Here is a 17610-nt window from a genome sequence, read left to right as displayed (position 1 = left end):
GAGTCTGGTAACAGTGGGGAAGAAGCTGTTTTTGAGTCTCTTCATGATTGTTCTCAGACTTTTGTATCTCCTGCCTGATGGAAGAAGTTGGAAGGGTGAGTAAGCTGGGTGGGAGGGGTCTTTGATTATGCTGCCCGCTTTCCCCAGGCAGCGGAAGGTGTACGTGAAGTCAATTGATGGGAGGCAGGTTTGTGTGTGGACTGGGCAGTGTTCTCGACTATCTGAAACTTCTTGCGGTCTTGGGCCGAGCAGCTTCCATACCAGGCTGTGATGCAGCCAGATAGGATGCTTTCTATGGGGCATCTGTAAAAGCTGATAAGAATTAATGTGGAGATGCCAAATTTCCTTAGTTTCCTGAGGAAGTATAGGCATTCTTGGTGGTAGCGTTGATGTGGGTGGACCAGGACAGATTTTTGGAGATGTGTACCCCTAGGAATTTGAAGCTGCTAATCATCTCCACCTCGGCCCCCTTGATGCTGACAGGGGCATGTACAGTACTTTGCTTCCTGAAGCCAATGACCAGATCTTTAGTTTTGCTGGCATTGAGGGATAGATTGTTAGGCAATTAGTGATGGGCATAAATGCTGGCCTAACCAACGATGTCTACATTCAGTAAATTGATAATTTGTTTAATTCCTGGACAGTAAGGGGCAATTTATCATGGCCAATCCACCTACACATCTTTGGATAGTGGGAGGAAAGCGGAGCACCTGGAGGAAACCTACGCATAAACCGGGAGAGAGTACAAACTCCACGCAGACAGTCGCCCATGGCTGGAATTCAACCTGGGTCCCTGACGTTGTGGGGCAGCAGTGCTATCCACTGTGCCACCCCCGTATCTCTAGAGCATTACCCCAGGTCTCTGGGTTACTAGTTGAGTGATGACGCCACTATGCCACCACCTCCCAGAGACGCTATGTAGTCTGCACCTCATTCTTTGTGCTTCAAGTAACATAACCTCATGTGCTGTGCCTCCACAATTGCCCGGAAATAGGACAGATATGGAAGGTCATGCAGCACTGCCTTCGATTCAGCAGCCAGTAGATAAGGCATCAGGTGGCAAACTGAGCATATTGAGCTCTAAATCTTGCTTCCCTTTCCCTTTATACTTGTCGATCACCACTTTGCTCTCTCCTTCTTGAGCCTTGACAATAGATGCTAATTAGTGGAAATGTCTTTATAAGCCTTTCAAAGGCTTTCAGATGTTTGATGGCTCAGTAACGATGCTTCCGTTTAATTTCCAACATCCCTTCAAATTTCCCCACAGTTTTCCTTTCCACTGCTAGTGTTCTTCCTATGTTCAGCGAAATCTCCATCTGGAGCTATGTACAATTATGATAATGAGTTGAATTAAGAAAATTGGATGTGACTTGCAAACTTCCCTTTGTGAGAGTGCGATGCCCAATTTTATTCATTGGATGTCAACTGTCAGCAACAGAAAATCACAAGTATCAGGCACTTTCAGATCAGGCAGGACTGCTAGATGAAGAGTAGATACACTTCTTTCTTTGTTAAAGTCCGCATGGATACAATGGACAAATTCGATAAGAGTGCACATTTATATAATCATGTTCAAAAGTACAAGCGCAGTTGGAGTCATACCTGGCACAAAGGAAGATGGTTTTGATGGTTGGAGGTCAATCATCTCAGTCCCAGAGCATCACTGCAGGTGCTCCTAGGGTAGTGTCCTAGGCCCAACCATCTTCAACTGCTTCTTCAATGACCTTCTCTCCATCGCAAGGCTAGAAGTGGGGAAGTTTAGTGATTGCACGATGTTCAGTTCCATTGGCAACTCCACAGATACTGAAGCAGTGCGTGTGTATAGGCAGCAAGACTTGGACAATATCCAGGCTTGGGCTGATAAGTGGCAAGTAAAATTTGCACCACACAAGAGCCAGACAATGGCCATCTCCACCAAGAGTGAATCTAACTATTTCCCCTTGACTTTCAATGGCATTACCATCACTGAATCCCCCACTATCAATAGCCTGGGGATTACCATTGACTAGAAACTGAACTGGATCAGCCACATAAATACTGTGGCTACAAGACCAGTTCAGAGATGAGGGGTTCTGAGGAAAGTAACTCATTTCCACCATCCAGAAGGCACAAGTCAGGAGTGTAATTAAATACTCTCCCCTTGCCTGAATAATTGCAGCTCCAACAACACGACAGAAACTATACATCATCCAACAAAGAAGTGTACTTGATTGGAAACCCCCCCCACCCCCTCCACTGCTGGTGCACAGTGGCAGCAATGTGTACTATATACACTTGATTGTCACTGGATTAAAATCCTGAATCTCCTTTCCTAACAGCACTGTGAATGCACATATACCAGATAGACTGTAGTAGTTCACGGTGGCAGCTCACCACCACCTTCTCAAGGGCATTTAGGCATGGGCAATAAATGTTGGCCTTTCCATCGGCACAACATCCCATGAAATAGTAAAAAATATCTTAGCTCGGAATATTATGGTTACTTTTTGGTAGAAGCACATGGGCCGTTGTGACTGAGTATTATGTTATAATTGTGAGTGTGATACATTGGCGGGGCCGATTTTCCAGAGTCAATGACACCTTTATAGTATAGTTTTTCGGATTATTATGGTACATTTATATGGGTCACGGTGTCTGAATATTACAGTACATGTACTGGGGGGTGTTTTCTGATTATTACATATGTTTACTGGATAGTTTTTCTGAGTTTTCCTGTACATTTAGAGGGGGGTTTTGATTATTATGGTACACTTACAAGGATAGTATTTTTCTGAAAATTATGGTGCATTTTTCTGAGCCGTTTTTCTGAATGTTACGGTACATTGCAGGAATTATTATTCAGAAAATTAGGGTACATTTATGGGTCAGTATTGAAGTGTTGGCTATTGTAGGCTTGAGAGATGAACAGACACTTCCAACACTGATGAAGGTTCAACTCAATTTTATTAACTACTTCTAACTAACTAACACACGATGACTGTGGGTCTAAATGATGCTAACTTAAACTAGAGACCTAAGCCTTGTCCGAACCAGTTGATTCTCTCAGTACGTGTTGTAAGTCTGTGCTGGGCTGGATGAGTTCCTGTTACACTCAGAGGCAGCACCCAGAATGAGTGGGAACCGTGGTGCCCTCTGCCTTTATAGTGTGTGTATTCTAACTGGTGATTGGCTGCGGTGTTTGTACATGTTGATTGGTCCCTGTGTGGGTCCATCAGTGTGTGTCTGCACCATGATATATTGGTGTATATTATGACAAGTATTTCTGCGATTTATGATATATTTAGAGAGTGGTTTTTCTCAGTTTTACAGTACATTTACTGAGGTTTTTTGGAAAATAATTATCCACTTACAGGATCGTTTTTCTGAATATTACGTGCATTTACAGGATAGTTTTTTCTGAATATTACGGTACATTTACAGGCTAGTTTTTCTGAATATTACAGTACATTTACAGGCTAGGTTTACTGAGTATTACGATATATTTACAGGATAGTTTTTTCTGAATATTGCGGTACGTTTACAGGCTAATTTTTATGAATATTACAGTATACCTACAGGCTAGTTTTTATGAATATTACGGTGCATTTATAAGTTAGTTTTTCTGAATATTATGGTACACTTACAGGTTAGTTTTTCTGAAAATTATGGCACACTTGCAGGCAAATCTTTCTGAACGTTATGGTACATTCACAGGCTATTTTTCTGAGTATTTTGCCACATTTATATGTCTTTTTTCTAAATATTACTGTTCCATGCACTGAGCCACTATTTGGCTAATTACTGACTGTGGATTGTTATCTATTTAGCTGACTGCTGTTCTCCTGGTTTTAGGCTGAAGAGAGTAAAGTGGTCCGATTGCAGCTTGAGCTGACACAAGTGAAGGCAGAGATTGACCGTAGAATCCAGGAGAAGGAAGAGGAGTTTGAGGCAACACGGTAATCTCATTTTCTTTCCGCAAAATTTTATCGGCATTAGTGTACTGAGCTCAAACACTGTTTCAATTCAACCCAGATTGAGGTAACAGGAACAGCACCCCCTTGTCCTAATGTAATCAGGGATGGAATTCTCCCACCGGCAGGACTGGAAAATTAACAAACCTTTAAGCAGCTCTGCTCCTTTCGTGACGGACCGCTAAAATTCCACCCTGGGCCTGGGCATGTGCCTGAAATCATGTGACCTCCAGGGCTACGAACGAAGTGCTGCAAAACGGAAGTAGCCTGGAGGGCACGTTTCTCAACCGGCACAAACTAAATGGGCAGAATGGCCTCCTTGTGTGCCCTCAATGTGTCTAGACTTTCAGAATTTTCTAACTATCTGAAAAGGAGGAAAGCACAGGGATGTAGGAAGAGGGCGGGGAAGTGACAACGTATGGATTGCTCAATCAGTGTGGGGGGGAAGACACTGGCAAATTTACCTTCTCGTGGCTCGAGAGGATGGAGGGAGGCTATAATAACCCTACGACTGAACTGAGATCAGCTAAATCAACACAGACTGGAGTTCAAACCAGGGGCCTTTTCCAACCTGTGATGGTCAACTCCGCACCACAGAGTGTTTTGTGTAGGAAACTATACGGTAGGTAAATGTGGACTGGAATTGAGGAGAAAAATACAGAACAAATAGACCACTAGACAGCCCAATGCTTTACTTTATGAAGTTTGTGAAAATTATACAGCCAATTGTGAACATTTAAGGAACTGAACATGACAACATACGACCAAGGGACTTTCAGTAGTCCTTTCATTTTTAAAAAATATTATTCTTTCATGATATGTGGGCGTCACTGGCTAGGCCAGCACATGTCGTTCATCCCTAATTGCCCTTCAGAAGGTGGTGGTGATCTTCCTTCTTGGACCTCTGCAGTCCCTGTGGTGTAGATGCACCCACTTTGCTGTTCGGGAGGGAGTTCTAGGATTTTGTCCCAGTGACAGTGGAGGAGCGGCAGGGATATATTTCCAAGTCAGGATGGTGCGTGACTTGGAGGGGAACTTGCAAGCAGTGGTGTTGCCATGCGTCTGCGACCCTAGTCCTTCCAGATGGGGGTTTAGAAGATGCCATCGAAGAAATTAAGGAGAGCTGCATTTTGCAATGTATTTGTAACTATTTGATGTTTAAATATTCATGACTGTGAACATTTGATTATTTTATACTTTATACTATTGATCGTCCTTAGCTATGCTCTAAATTATGATTACTTATTTTATTTGTATCGACATCAGAATTCAGCCCCATGCTGCGATCCTCAGTTTGATTCAGTCTGTCTTTCTATGGTGGGCAGTAGTGTGCGTTTTCTCAGATCAATGTTTTGCCCTCAAAGCTGCAGCAGGCAGCTCCTCCGAAATGAATTACCACCTGCCTCTCATGCATGATAAAGTATCAGTTTCTAGCCTTTGCTCACGTTTCTCTTCTTCCCTTCTGTCTTCCATAACTCCTGCTTGGATATCCCCCCTCCCTCCTTCGGTAAGTCTGAAACATGCACTTTATTCTTTGTAGTCTTTCCCATTTAGAAGCTTTCTGACCCCGCAGCAGCTTCAGAGGCTGCCATGCGTTCCTTTAGTTGCGATTCGGGTGAGGAGGATCCATTTATTATTGCGAGTTCACGAGGCGAGACAAAGCTGAGGTCCAGGATAGGAGCAGAGTCGAGGAGAGGAGGAAGATCGAGTAACATGAGCTCGATTGATCATGAAGAATCGGCTTTTAAAATCTTGAGATTGCATCAGGAAGGGAATTCAAAAGGGAAGAGGCAAAAGTGCAATTTGAGAGCCCCAGGAAGGAATACATTGGAGCAGCAGCAGCTTATAATCCTAGGTCACCTTTAACCGGTGCTTCACAGGACATTATCGAACAACATTTGTCACTGATCCACAAAATAAGATGTCAGGACAGATGCCCAGAAGCTTGATCTGATAACAGTTTTAAGGATTGTCTAAAAGGAGAAGCGATGGAGGGCGGGGAGGTTCAGGAAGGGAATTCCAGAGTTAGGGACATCCATCAGCATGGCCACCCAATGGTGGAATGATAAAAATCAAGGGTGCACAAGAGACCAGAACTGGAAGAGTGAAAAGAGCTTGGAGGGTTGGAGCAGATTACTGAGATGGGGAGGAGCGAGGGTTTCAAAAGAAGGATACAATTTTAAAATGAAGGTGTCGCCGGACTGGGAACCAATATGGGTCAGCGAGTGCCGGCTGGGCAGGATGTGGTGCAAGTTAAAGTGTGGGCAGCAGAGTTTTGAGTGAGCTTGAGTTTGCAACATGTGGGAGGCGTGAGATGTGATTGTGAAATTGAACATTGTTGGCCTGTTGACACTCATTGGTGTCTTTGCTGTCTGGGGTCATGGGCGGCCATTTCCTCCACTTTGCTTTGCTGCTTGAAAGGGTTTTCCCGTTGCCTCAGGCCTTTCCAATGACTGGACTATGTTTTACCTATCAAGGAAAAACCACCAGCGAGCTCTGGACTCGTTGCAAGCCAGTCTTGATGCGGAGGTGAAAGGCCGCGGGGAAGCACTGAGAGTAAAGAAGAAGCTGGAGAGTGACCTGAATGAGCTGGAGATCCAACTGGACCAGGGGAACAAGAACAACGGCGAGCTCATGAAGTTACTGAAGAAGATGCAACAACAGACAAAGGTGAGGCAAGAGATGAACGCTGCAGGAGTAACAGCGTCCAATATTAAATGGAGATAGTTTAAGATAGAAAACAGCTAACAATATCAGTGAGGGGGTGGGGGGGGGATATGCTCCACCTTATCTCATCCATTTGGAACTTCAAAAAAAATGAAGATGAATTGTAGGCTTGTGTGGTAACCCTCACGGGACCCAATTGATCTCCCCAGGGGACTCAATGGAATACCAGCTTCCCCGATATTGGGGGGCGGCCCATTAGCTGGGGTTCATAGAATCAATCCTTAAAAGCCGGCCCGGATTGGGACCAGCATGAACGGTCATCCTGGTTGGTGCTATATGCCGCATTGCGGCCTTTTCTTTTGGCTGAAAATAAATCACCATTTTGATCCAACTTCTCGGGTCTCCTGAGCTTTTATGGTTCGTATATAACACCAGACAAAGGACTTGCAATTGCAGTTCTGAGACCGTTTGCTGGACTAATGCCCTCCATGGGTGGACTGCCTTATGAGGAAGGGTTGGGAAGGCTAGGCTTGTATCCACTGGGGTTTAGAAGATTAAGAGGCAACTTGATTGTAATATAAAAGATCCTGAGGGGATGTTGATAGGATGGATGTGGAGAGGATGCTTCCTCTTGTGGGAGAATCTAAAACTAGGGGGTCATTGGTGGAAACTCCAGGGTAACCTTATCTAGAACTTGCATTTATGTAGCACCTCTCATAACTTCAGTACATCTGAGGAAGGGGAAAAAAGGAAGTGAATCCTGCATCAGGATCCCACTACCTCGTAGCAGAAGCTCACAGCCCAAAGCCGACGTCACCCACAAAGTGAGGGAGAGCTGTCGAGATATGCAAGTGCTTTTAAGCTAATGAAGTATTTTCCAAACACAGTCGCTGTTGTAATATAATACTGTTGTTTAATATCTTGAATATTTTGGGAAGTTCCTCATTCCGTCTCCTCCTCTCAAGATCAGAGACCCCTTTTCTCCAGCTTATCAGCAGAACTTTGTCGCCAGGGACTTTCCAGGTATTTTCTACATGATCTGAAGATGTTTCCGACCTTTTAGTGTTCATTGAGGGAGCAGTATTGACAAGACGCGATTGAGGACATTTTGTCCAGAAATTACCGTTGCCGACTCTCCTTTGTAGTTTACATTTTTTTCCCATCCTGTTTTTAAAACGTTTTCTTTTCTGAGCCCTTCCCAGAATCTAGCTGAGAGGCTGAGCAAAATGATGAACCTCCTGCTGGTCACTAGAGGGAGCACAGAGCCCACCCATCAAGCTGTCAGTGCTTGACCTCTGTTCAGACTCTGCTCCTGACATGAGCGAGTGAGATTCACAGTGTCAGCCTGTTTGAAATCATGGGCATAAGTTCCTGCTCCACCAATCTCTGCATTCAATGTGGGGTGTCAAAGGAAATTCCGCCCACCTTTTTCATTTCTCTGTTGCTGGAAGCTAAGGGAGCCACATGTTTCTATATTCCCTCTTACCCATTTGGCCAATTTGTTATTGAAGCAGTCTCTTTCATATTTCATCCACATTATATTTACGGTTTCCTACCAAATGGGTTCATTTGGTTTTCCTGAAAAAGTGGCGTGCTGGGAATGTTACATTTCTTCAAATACTTCTGACATTTTGAGGGTTTTAGACTCTTGTTTGCCGGTACTTCCCTGCATATAACAATAAATGGGCTTTGCATCCTGATTTGCATTGGCACAATCAACAAAGCCGCACCTCCAAGAAATCATCTTTATACTGTATTGTTCATGATTTCATTTTTTCTTTGTTTAAAACAATCTATCTTCACTTCTTCACAATCCTGTTGCCTTGCTCGCTCGCAGCTAGAAAATGGAGGAATCTCTACTGCGTGATTTTGTGCCAAAAAGACACATGACCTGCACTCTTCCACCGCTTTTGGCCGGAACACTACGCCATTCAAGTTTAAAAACTGGTCATGGCCAGCATTCTTAATTTAAAAGCCGATTGTGGCAGGCATTCTCAATTTACAAGTCAGTTGAGGCCGTTGGGCGCTTCTCCTGCGATCGGGAACACCGTGATTGATCGCTCCATGACCCTCCTGTCACCTGCCCGTGACCCACCTGTGGGTCGTGACCTACAGTTTGAAAAACCCTGTCCTTCATTACAACAGTGACTGCACTTCAAAAATACTTAATTTGCTGTAAAGTGCTTTGGGAACATCCTAAGTTGTGAAAGTGGCTATATAAATGTGTTATTTTTAACAAATACACGTTGTACCGTTTGTTTTCTAGAGAGAGCTACGAGGAGTTTCAGCGGAAAGCACAACCACTGGGAACTTCCTTCCCCTTAAATACCTCCGCAAACAATGGCCTCAATATTTACAAAAAGTTAGGGGGCCAAAAATGGCCAAAGGTTGCCAACGGTGTTCCTTTTTTAGAGTACCCAATTCTTTTTTTTTCCAATTAAGAGGCAATTTAGCATGGGCAATCCACCTATCCTGTAGATCTTTGGGTTGTGGGGGTGGGACCCATGCAGACTCTGGGAGAACATCCAAACTCCACGTGGTCAGTGACCCAGGGCCGGGATCGAACCCAGGTCCTCAGTGGTGTCAGGCAGCAATGCTAACCACTGTTTCACCCTCTGATGGAATTCCAATTGATTTGAACAGCAGGACCTCTTCAAAATCTTTAGCACGATCTCCATTTTCCTGACAGCCAACAAAATGATGAACCCGGCTGGTGAACTGGAGGGAACTACCCAGCTTACCACACCTTGCAAGATCTAACACGATCTTACGAGACTTTGTGATATGAATACCACCCATTGTGGACGGGATCACTTTCTGGAAAATCTGCATATTAGAGTGAGACAGCTAGTCTCACTGCTGTAATGTGCTCTCCCACTATCTAACCCAGGCATGGGATCTAACCCCCTTGCCTTGGAGACCTCGGGCGTGCGTCCTTCAGTGCTGGTCTCCATAAACGGGTGCCAGACTGAATGGCGCTTGTGGGGGTCTCCCAGGTGTTTGGTAGCCACTAGATGCTTGGGCAGGGTGACACCCTGGCACTGCTCGTTCCACCTGGGCATCCTGGCACTGCCAGTCATTCACCCTGGCAGTTCCACTAGGGTGTCAGTCCGGCACGGCAATGGTGCCCTGATGGCAGGGGCACTGCCAGCCATTGCGGGGATCGGGCCCAGGTGAGACCTGCGCAGGTGTGGGGGCAGAACCCAGGACCCCCATAGAGGTGAGTTGGCCTTAGGGGGGTTTGTGGTTTGCACATGGGGTTTAAAAATGGCGTCCCAATCTCTCCCTGCATTAGGGAGTTCCGGCCAGCAGAGCTCCTCGTTGGAGAAAACAGAACTAAGAGTGGCCTCGGTCGTGCATTAAAGCCCCCAATCTACCCAAATGGCCGTCCGATAATGTAATCTTTCTCGGCACTCCAAGCACTGGGAAACACCCAGCTAATCACGCGCTGTGGGACTTTGTTCCCATTCGGGTAGATCTGGCCCAATATCTCCCAAGGGGGCAGGAGACCTGCCCAATCCTGCTGACGCTCTCACTTTCAATCTGCAGCTCTGAAGGTGCAGTGTAATAGTTGTGGTTAAACTGCAGGCGCATCCTGAGAATCGACAGTGCGTTTTATGGGCATGTGTGTCACATGGTTAAGAATAACTAAACCGTTCCCTACACAGGGGTAGCGATAAGATCATAGAATCCCTACAGTGTAGAAGACGGCCATTCAGCCCATGGAGTCTGCACCAACCCTCTGATACAGCACCCTACCTAAGCCCAGTCGCCCGCCCTATCCCCTGAACCCCACCTAACCTGCACACCTTTGGACTAGGAGGAAACAGGAGCACCCCGAGGATACCCATGCAGACACAGGGAGAACATGCAAACTCGACGCGGGAGGTCACCCGATGTCGGAATCAAACCCAGATCCCTGGTGCTGTGAGGCAGCAGTGCTAACCACTGTGCCACCATGACATCCTGATAAACAGCACGTCACTGTAAAATGCGTAAACGTCAATCTCCCAGGAATCCGGAAAATTAGAAGTCATATTATTAGTTTTCAACCCCAGTAAAGCACCAGAAGTAAAATTCCCAAAACTACAATCTAGTGAATTTGCTTTGAAGTTTGCCCTCTCAGTAAGACCATAACCATAGTAAATACGACGTTCTGGAGCAATCGATTCAGCTAAAAAAAAATGGATGGGCCATGGAATTGTTTGTCTCATTGAAAGGTGCGCCATGTTACTGAAAAGGTTGGGAACCACTGGTCTCGGTCAAGCCTCAATTTACACATCCACCAGGTGGTGCTGTGCACCAGCTCCTGGCTCTCGCATTAAAATATTATAGTCTGTTTAAAAAGCGAGTGCACTGCACAAGACTCCCTTGTGCTTTGTGTTTCTCTCTGGCAGGGCGCTCCCATCCCTCAGTTCCTGATACTCCCACATTATTTCTCCAGGGCAGACTAGTTGTTCGCCGCATTTTCCTTCCCATGTCGTTCGAGCTCATCGTTGTTACCGAGGTGATAATAGAACTGGCCGCGAAATGTAAAACCAAAGAAAAGATCTCCGAACGTTTTTGCCGTCCTGTCTGTACGTTCTACAGAATATTGTGCAGTGCTGGAAGGGGGTCTCAGACTGATTAACAGCGTGACCGCCCCCCCCCCCCCCCCCCCCTCCCCTCCACCCCAATGCGAATGCTCCTTCCTTTGACTGTAATCATGTAACCAGCCCATAGGGTGGTCAGTCCTATTATACCGTGGTAGATTCCTTGGGGATGCCATCGACCCATGTGATTAGGAAGGAGTGGACAGTCACCAGACAAAAGTGTCCCGTAGGATTTTAACCCATCTCCACTCGCCGTCCAGTGAGCTCTGAAGGGTACATCTTCTATATCGCTGAAAGGAAAGACGCATTGCTGGAGTTTTCGTTTTGTCTTTCCGGCCAAGTACAAGAATGCCAAATTTCAATCACAACAATTTATACTACAGGGTAAAGGGTGCTGATTGGTTTCCAATTCGACCCTGATTGGCTGAGGTGTTGCCATAGAGAGAATGTTGGGGAGTGAGTCGTTCCCCAAGCTCCCGGGTAATTTAAAAATGGTGGTGGGGGTGGGGGGGGGGGGCTTGACCACATTCCTTTTGCTCACAGAGGAAGGCCCACTGTGTATGACTGACTTCATCTTCTCACCCAAAGGTCAAAGGGCCAGTTCCAGCTCCCAATGGCGACCCTCAGCCAAACCCTCTGAACAGACGATCATTTAATATAAACATTTGGTTAATGCTGTGCACAGATTGGTTGCCCTGTACATTAGGGCAAGGATCCAAAGATGTGTGGGTTAGGTTAAGGGTTTTTTGGGATAGGGCGTGGGTTTGGGAAGGGTGCTCTTTCAGGGCGCCAGTGCAGACTCGATGGGCCAAATGGCCTTCTTCTGCTCTGAAGGGATTCTATGATCGCGCTACAAAACGAAGCACGTCAATGGCTGCAAAGCGCGTTGGGACACCCTGCGGTGATGAAGGGCACTATACAAATGCAAGCTTTCATTTATGTAAAGCCTTGGCAGACGGTTGGCATGGCAGCCGCTTCCTTGAGCAGCTGGGTGGTTGGTGTTGAAGGAACTGTGTTACTGTGTTACCCAGGACGTGCAGACCCAGATGGAGGATGACGCCCGACAGCATGAGGAACTCCGAGAGCAGTACAGCCTGATGGAACGACGCTGCAGCGTATTGTCCACGGAGCTGGAGGAAACCCGCAGCGCCCTGGACATGACTGACCGGGCACGCAAAATCCTGGAGCAAGAACTGATGGAGATGACCGATAAATACAACGAGATTAACACACAGGTAAGGAGAGCGGGTCTAGAATGGCAGGCTGGGACAGGGCGGGCTGGGACAGGGCGGGCTGGGACAGGGCGGGCTGGGACAGGGAGGGCTGGGACAGGGAGGGCTGGGACAGGGCGGGCTGGGCCAGGGCGGGCTGGGACAGGGCGGGCTGGCACAGGGCGGGCTGGCACAGGGCGGGCTGGGACAGGGCGGGCTGGGACAGGGCGGGCTGGGACAGGGCGGGCTGGGACAGGGCGGGCTGGGACAGGGCAGGCTGGGACAGGGCGGGCTGGGACAGGGCGGGCTGGGACAGGGCGGGCTGGGACAGGGCGGGCTGGGACAGGGCGGGCTGGGACAGGGCGGGCTGGGACAGGGCGGGCTGGGACAGGGCGGGCTGGGACAGGGCGGGCTGAGACAGGGCGGGCTGGGACAGGGCAGGCTGGGACAGGGCGGGCTCGCACAGGGCGGGCTGGGACAGGGCGGGCTGGGACAGGGCGGGCTGGGACAGGGCGGGCTGGGACAGGGCGGGCTAGGACAGGGCGGGCTGGGACAGGGCGGGCTGGGACAGGGCAGGCTGGGACAGGGCGGGCTGGGACAGGGCGGGCGGGGACAGGGCGGGCTGGGACAGGGCGGGCTGGGACAGGGCGGGCTGGGACAGGGTGGGCTGAGACAGGGCGGGCTGGGACAGGGCGGGCTGGGACAGGGCGGGCTGGGACAGGGCGGGCTGAGACAGGGCGGGCTGGGACAGGGCGGGCTGGGACAGGGCGGGCTGGGACAGGGCGGGCTGGGACAGGGCAGGCTGGGACTGGGCGGGCTGGGACAGGGCGGGCTGGGACAGGGCAGGCTGGGACAGGGCAGGCTGGGACAGGGCGGGCTGGGACAGGGCGGGCTGGTTGAGGGCGGGCTGGGACAGGGCGGGCTGGTTGAGGGCGGGCTGGGACAGGGCGGGCTGGGACAGGGCGGGCTGGGACAGGGCGGGCTGGGACAGGGCGGGCTGGGACAGGGCGGGCTGGGACAGGGCGGGCTGGGACAGGGCGGGCTGGGACAGGGCGGGCTGGGACAACAGGGCGGGCTGGGACAACAGGGCGGGCTGGGACAGGGCGGGCTGGGACAGGGCGGGCTGGGACAGGGCGGGCTGGGACAGGGCGGGCTGGGACAGGGCGGGCTGGGACAGGGCGGGCTGGGACAGGGCGGGCTGGGACAACAGGGCGGGCTGGGGACAGGGCGGGCTGGACAGGGCGGGCTGGGACAGGGCGGGCTGGGACAGGGCGGGCTGGGACAGGGCAGGCTGGGACAGGGCAGGCTGGGACAGGGCGGGCTGGGACAGGGCAGGCTGGGACAGGGCGGGCTGGGACAGGGCGGGCTGGGACAGGGCGGGCTGGGACAGGGCAGGCTGGGACAGGGCAGGCTGGGACAGGGCGGACTGGGACAGGGCGGGCTGGGACAGGGCAGGCTGGGACAGGGCAGGCTGGGACAGGGCAGGCTGGGACAAGGAAATCTGTTAGCGAAAACTGAGCACTTGAAACCATTTGAATTCCTCAAAATGGGTTTTGGAAGTGACAACGTGTTCCCAGGTAAATAAATAATTGGTTTATTGAAAATAATCACCATAGCGGCAGGTAACGAATTCATGAATAATAAAACACATAATCATAATTTATAATAGCATAGCTATAAGCAATTATCATTAAAGTAAAAACAAGTTAGGGTGGCACAGTGGCGCAATGATTAGCACTGCTGGAGCACGGCACTGAGGATCAGGGTTCGATCCCGGCCCTGGGTCACTGTCTGTGTAGCGTTTGCACATTCTCCCCGATCTGCGTGGGTCTCACCCCCACAACCCAAAGATGTGCAGGGTAGATGGATTGGCCACGCTAAATTGCCCCTTAATTGGACAAATTTTTAAAAAATTTAAAACAAGTCATAAAATAATAAAGAGATCACATGATTATGCATATGTTGTACATAAATAATTGCAATACATTGCAAAATGCATCTCTCATTAATACATAGAATAAAAATGAAAGATCTACTGCACTCTGCATTTTGTGTGACCGTCCGCAGTGCTAATTGGAGCCTCGCCATTCGATGAAGTTAAAACAAAGACATGGCTACCTCCTTTGCTGGAGAAAGTCGATTGGCTTAGTTCACTGTTCAGTGTCCCAGTCGTCCCCATTTATAGGTGTACAAATACCTGTCACCTGTCCAGCAAGATAATTGGCGTAAACCATAACAGTGTAATTAGTAAGACATCAACACGTTGATCGTATGTTGCCAGGTTGAAATCATTAAATTCCCAATCATTTACACACAAGTTGTGAGTTTTTTAAAGTAGAGGATTGGGCTGCCTGATAGTTTGTGAGGTCCAGATTTTATTTGTGGGCAGTTGTTTCTCCCCAGCTTCAATTCCATCGCACATTTATCTTTGTGTGGTTGTGGCAAGAAATAGTGACAGTGGGAGGTGGGATTCTGTGGTGTAATTCTGCCCCTCCAGCCTGTTCAGGCATTCACATGATGGTTGATCTGTATCCTCAGTCTATTTATCCACCTTGATTCCATAACTCTTTAATACCCCTGCCTAACAAGACTTATTGAACTCAGTTTTGACATTTTCAGCTGACGGTGACCATGAAACCATTGTCGATTGTTGTAAAAACCCATCTGGTTCACTAATGTCCTTTAGGGAAGGAAATCTGCCGTCCTTACCTGGCCTGGCCGACATGCGACCAGGGTGAGATTGCAACCAGGATTCTTGGGAAAGTCCCATCAGAAATTCCAAGATTTTCCAAGGAAATCTGACTAATTTGTCCTTGTGTTTCCTTTCCCAGTTTCAAGGAGCTACTGTCCTCAAACGTAAACTGGAATCGGACCTGCAGCAGCTGAGGGCTGAGTATGAGGAGTTGACAAGTGAATTCAGAGGCACAGACGATAAGGCAAAGAAGGTGGTTTGTGAGGTCAGTGCTTCTCCCTGGGGAATGCTGCACGGGAATCTTTTTCACTGGATTGGGGGATTTTCTGCAAGAATCCCCCCCCCCCCCCCCCCCCCCCCCCATTGATGTGAGTGAAGACACTGCTGGAGAAAGGCAATGCTTTAAGTTTTGAGAAATCTAGTGCCCATATGGAGCAGACATAAAGAGGAGCTGATGTGCCCCCCATCTACCACCTCCCAACCCACTCAATCACTTGCCCATAACTCCCACAGCCATGAACCCTCCATTGTCTCCTACTGAGGGAGCACTGCACTATTGGAGGACCAGTACTGAGGAAGTGCTGCTCAGTCAGACGGTCTATAATGAGGGAATACTACACTGTCAGAGGGTCAATACTGAGGGAATACTGCCCAGCCAGAGAGTCAGTACTGAGGGAGTGCTGCACAGTGGGGCAATACTGAGGACGTACTGCACAATCGGAGGGTCGGTCTGAAGGTATGCTGCACAGTCACAGGATCAGTACTAAGGGAGTGCTGCACTGTCAGAAGGTCAGTACTGAGGGAGCGCTAAAAGGGTTAGTACTGAGGGAGTGCAGTACTGTCAGAGGGGCAGTACTGAGGGAATGCTGCCTTGTCAGAGGGTCAGTAATGAGGGAGTGCTGCCCTGTCAAAGGGTCAGTACTGAGGGAATGCTGCCCTGTCAGAGGGTCAGTACTGAGGGAGTGCTGTACTGTCAGAGGGTCAGTACTGAGGGAGTGCTGTACTGTCAGAGGGTCAGTACTGAGGGAGTGCTGTACTGTCAGAGGGTCAGTACTGAGGGAGTGCTGTACTGTCAGAGGGTCAGTACTGAGGGAATGCTGCCCTGTCACAGGGTCAGTACTGAGGGAGTGCTGTACTGTCAGAGGGTCAGTACTGAGGGAGTGCTGTACTGTCAGAGGGTCAGTACTGAGGGAGTGCTGTACTGTCAGAGGGTCAGTACTGAGGGAATGCTGCCCTGTCAAAGGGTCAGTAATGAGGGAGTACTGTACTGTCAAAGGGTCAGTACTGAGGGAGTGCTGTACTGTCAGAGGGTCAGTACTGAGGGAGAGCTGTACTGTCAGAGGGTCAGTACTGAGGGAGTGCTGTACTGTCAAAGGGTCAGTACTGAGGGAGTTCTGCACTGTTCTGGTAGATCTTGATCCTTGAAGGCTGGCTCTTCATTGCTACTGAGAGATTCAGAGGTCAGGGGTGGAATTCTCTGACCCCCGCTGTGTGGGAGAATCGCCGGGGGTCGGCGTGAATCCTGACCCCGCCGTCCTCCTGCCCCCCAAAAACCTGCCCGGCGTGTGTCGTGCCACCAGCCTCGGACAATGGCGGGGTCTGGCGCGCCTCAATGGGCGCCGGGGCTGCCCGAATTCTCTGGCCCGCGATGGGCTGAAGTCCCGCCAGCCTGTAGCCAGTCCTGCCGGTGCAAATCAGAGTAGGTCCCTTTCCGGCGGGACCTGGCAGCGCGGTCGGGTTCCGGGGTTCCTGGGGGGGATTGCGGGGGGATTTTGCCCCAGGAGGTGCCCCCCGGTGGCTTGGCCCGGGGTTGGGGCCCACCGCTCTGCGGGAGGGCCTGTGCCGTGGGGGCACTCTATTACACCGCATTGGCCGTTGTGGTCCTCCACAATGTGGAGCCAAACCATCCTGCGCATGCGCGGGGATGACGGCAGCATGTGCTGACACTCCCGCGCATGCGCTGACTCGCGCCGGCTGGCGGAGGCCCTACGACGCCGGTTGGCATGGTGCCAAGCCCCATAGCCAGCTGGCCGGTGGGACGCCAACCACTCCAGTGCGGGCCTAGCCCCTTAAGGTGCGGAGGATTCCACACCTTTCGGGCGGCCCAACGCCGGAGTGGTTCACGCCACTCCGTCCCGCCGGGACCCCCCCCCCGCCCCGCCGGGTACGGGAGAATCCCGCCCCAGATATCTGCTACACAAACATTTAGTGTTCCACAAGCTCACCGAGATCTGGGAAGGGAAAATAACAAGCAGAAATTAACCCTAAATTTAGCGGGAAGGTACAGGAATGTGCAATACCACAGACAGTGTACCCCAAATCTCCAAACTTGTGGAAACAGTGGGTCACCTATCGCCCCCACCATCCTTTACCCAGCAGCAGTACAGGGCAGCATGCGGTTGCTGTTCATGCCCAGAATCAGGTTTTGTATTTCAGTTCACTTTAAATAGTGCAGAATATAATGAGTCTGCCAGCTGGCTCTGATGGTAAATTGTTCG

General features: G+C 49.8%; 1 protein-coding gene across 10 annotated transcripts in view; it reads left to right on the top strand.

The window, feature by feature from the left end:
• The window catches only part of LOC119953289 (myosin-16), a 456622-nt gene that overhangs the window by 418172 nt on the left and 20840 nt on the right, over window positions 1-17610 (top strand). For all 10 annotated transcript variants that reach the window (XM_038777389.1, XM_038777388.1, XM_038777387.1 and 7 more), the window contains 4 exons: window positions 3832-3935; window positions 6428-6620; window positions 12241-12444; window positions 15252-15377. In XM_038777389.1, the coding sequence (XP_038633317.1) occupies window positions 3832-3935; window positions 6428-6620; window positions 12241-12444; window positions 15252-15377 (627 nt within the window). The remainder of the gene's footprint in view (window positions 1-3831; window positions 3936-6427; window positions 6621-12240; window positions 12445-15251; window positions 15378-17610) is intronic.

This window comes from Scyliorhinus canicula, chromosome 18, assembly GCF_902713615.1.
Source record: "Scyliorhinus canicula chromosome 18, sScyCan1.1, whole genome shotgun sequence".
In the NCBI taxonomy this organism is placed as follows: Eukaryota; Metazoa; Chordata; class Chondrichthyes; order Carcharhiniformes; family Scyliorhinidae; genus Scyliorhinus; species Scyliorhinus canicula.
The sequence above is the reverse complement of the archived record's forward strand: the minus strand, read 5'-3'. Positions and strand labels throughout refer to the sequence as shown.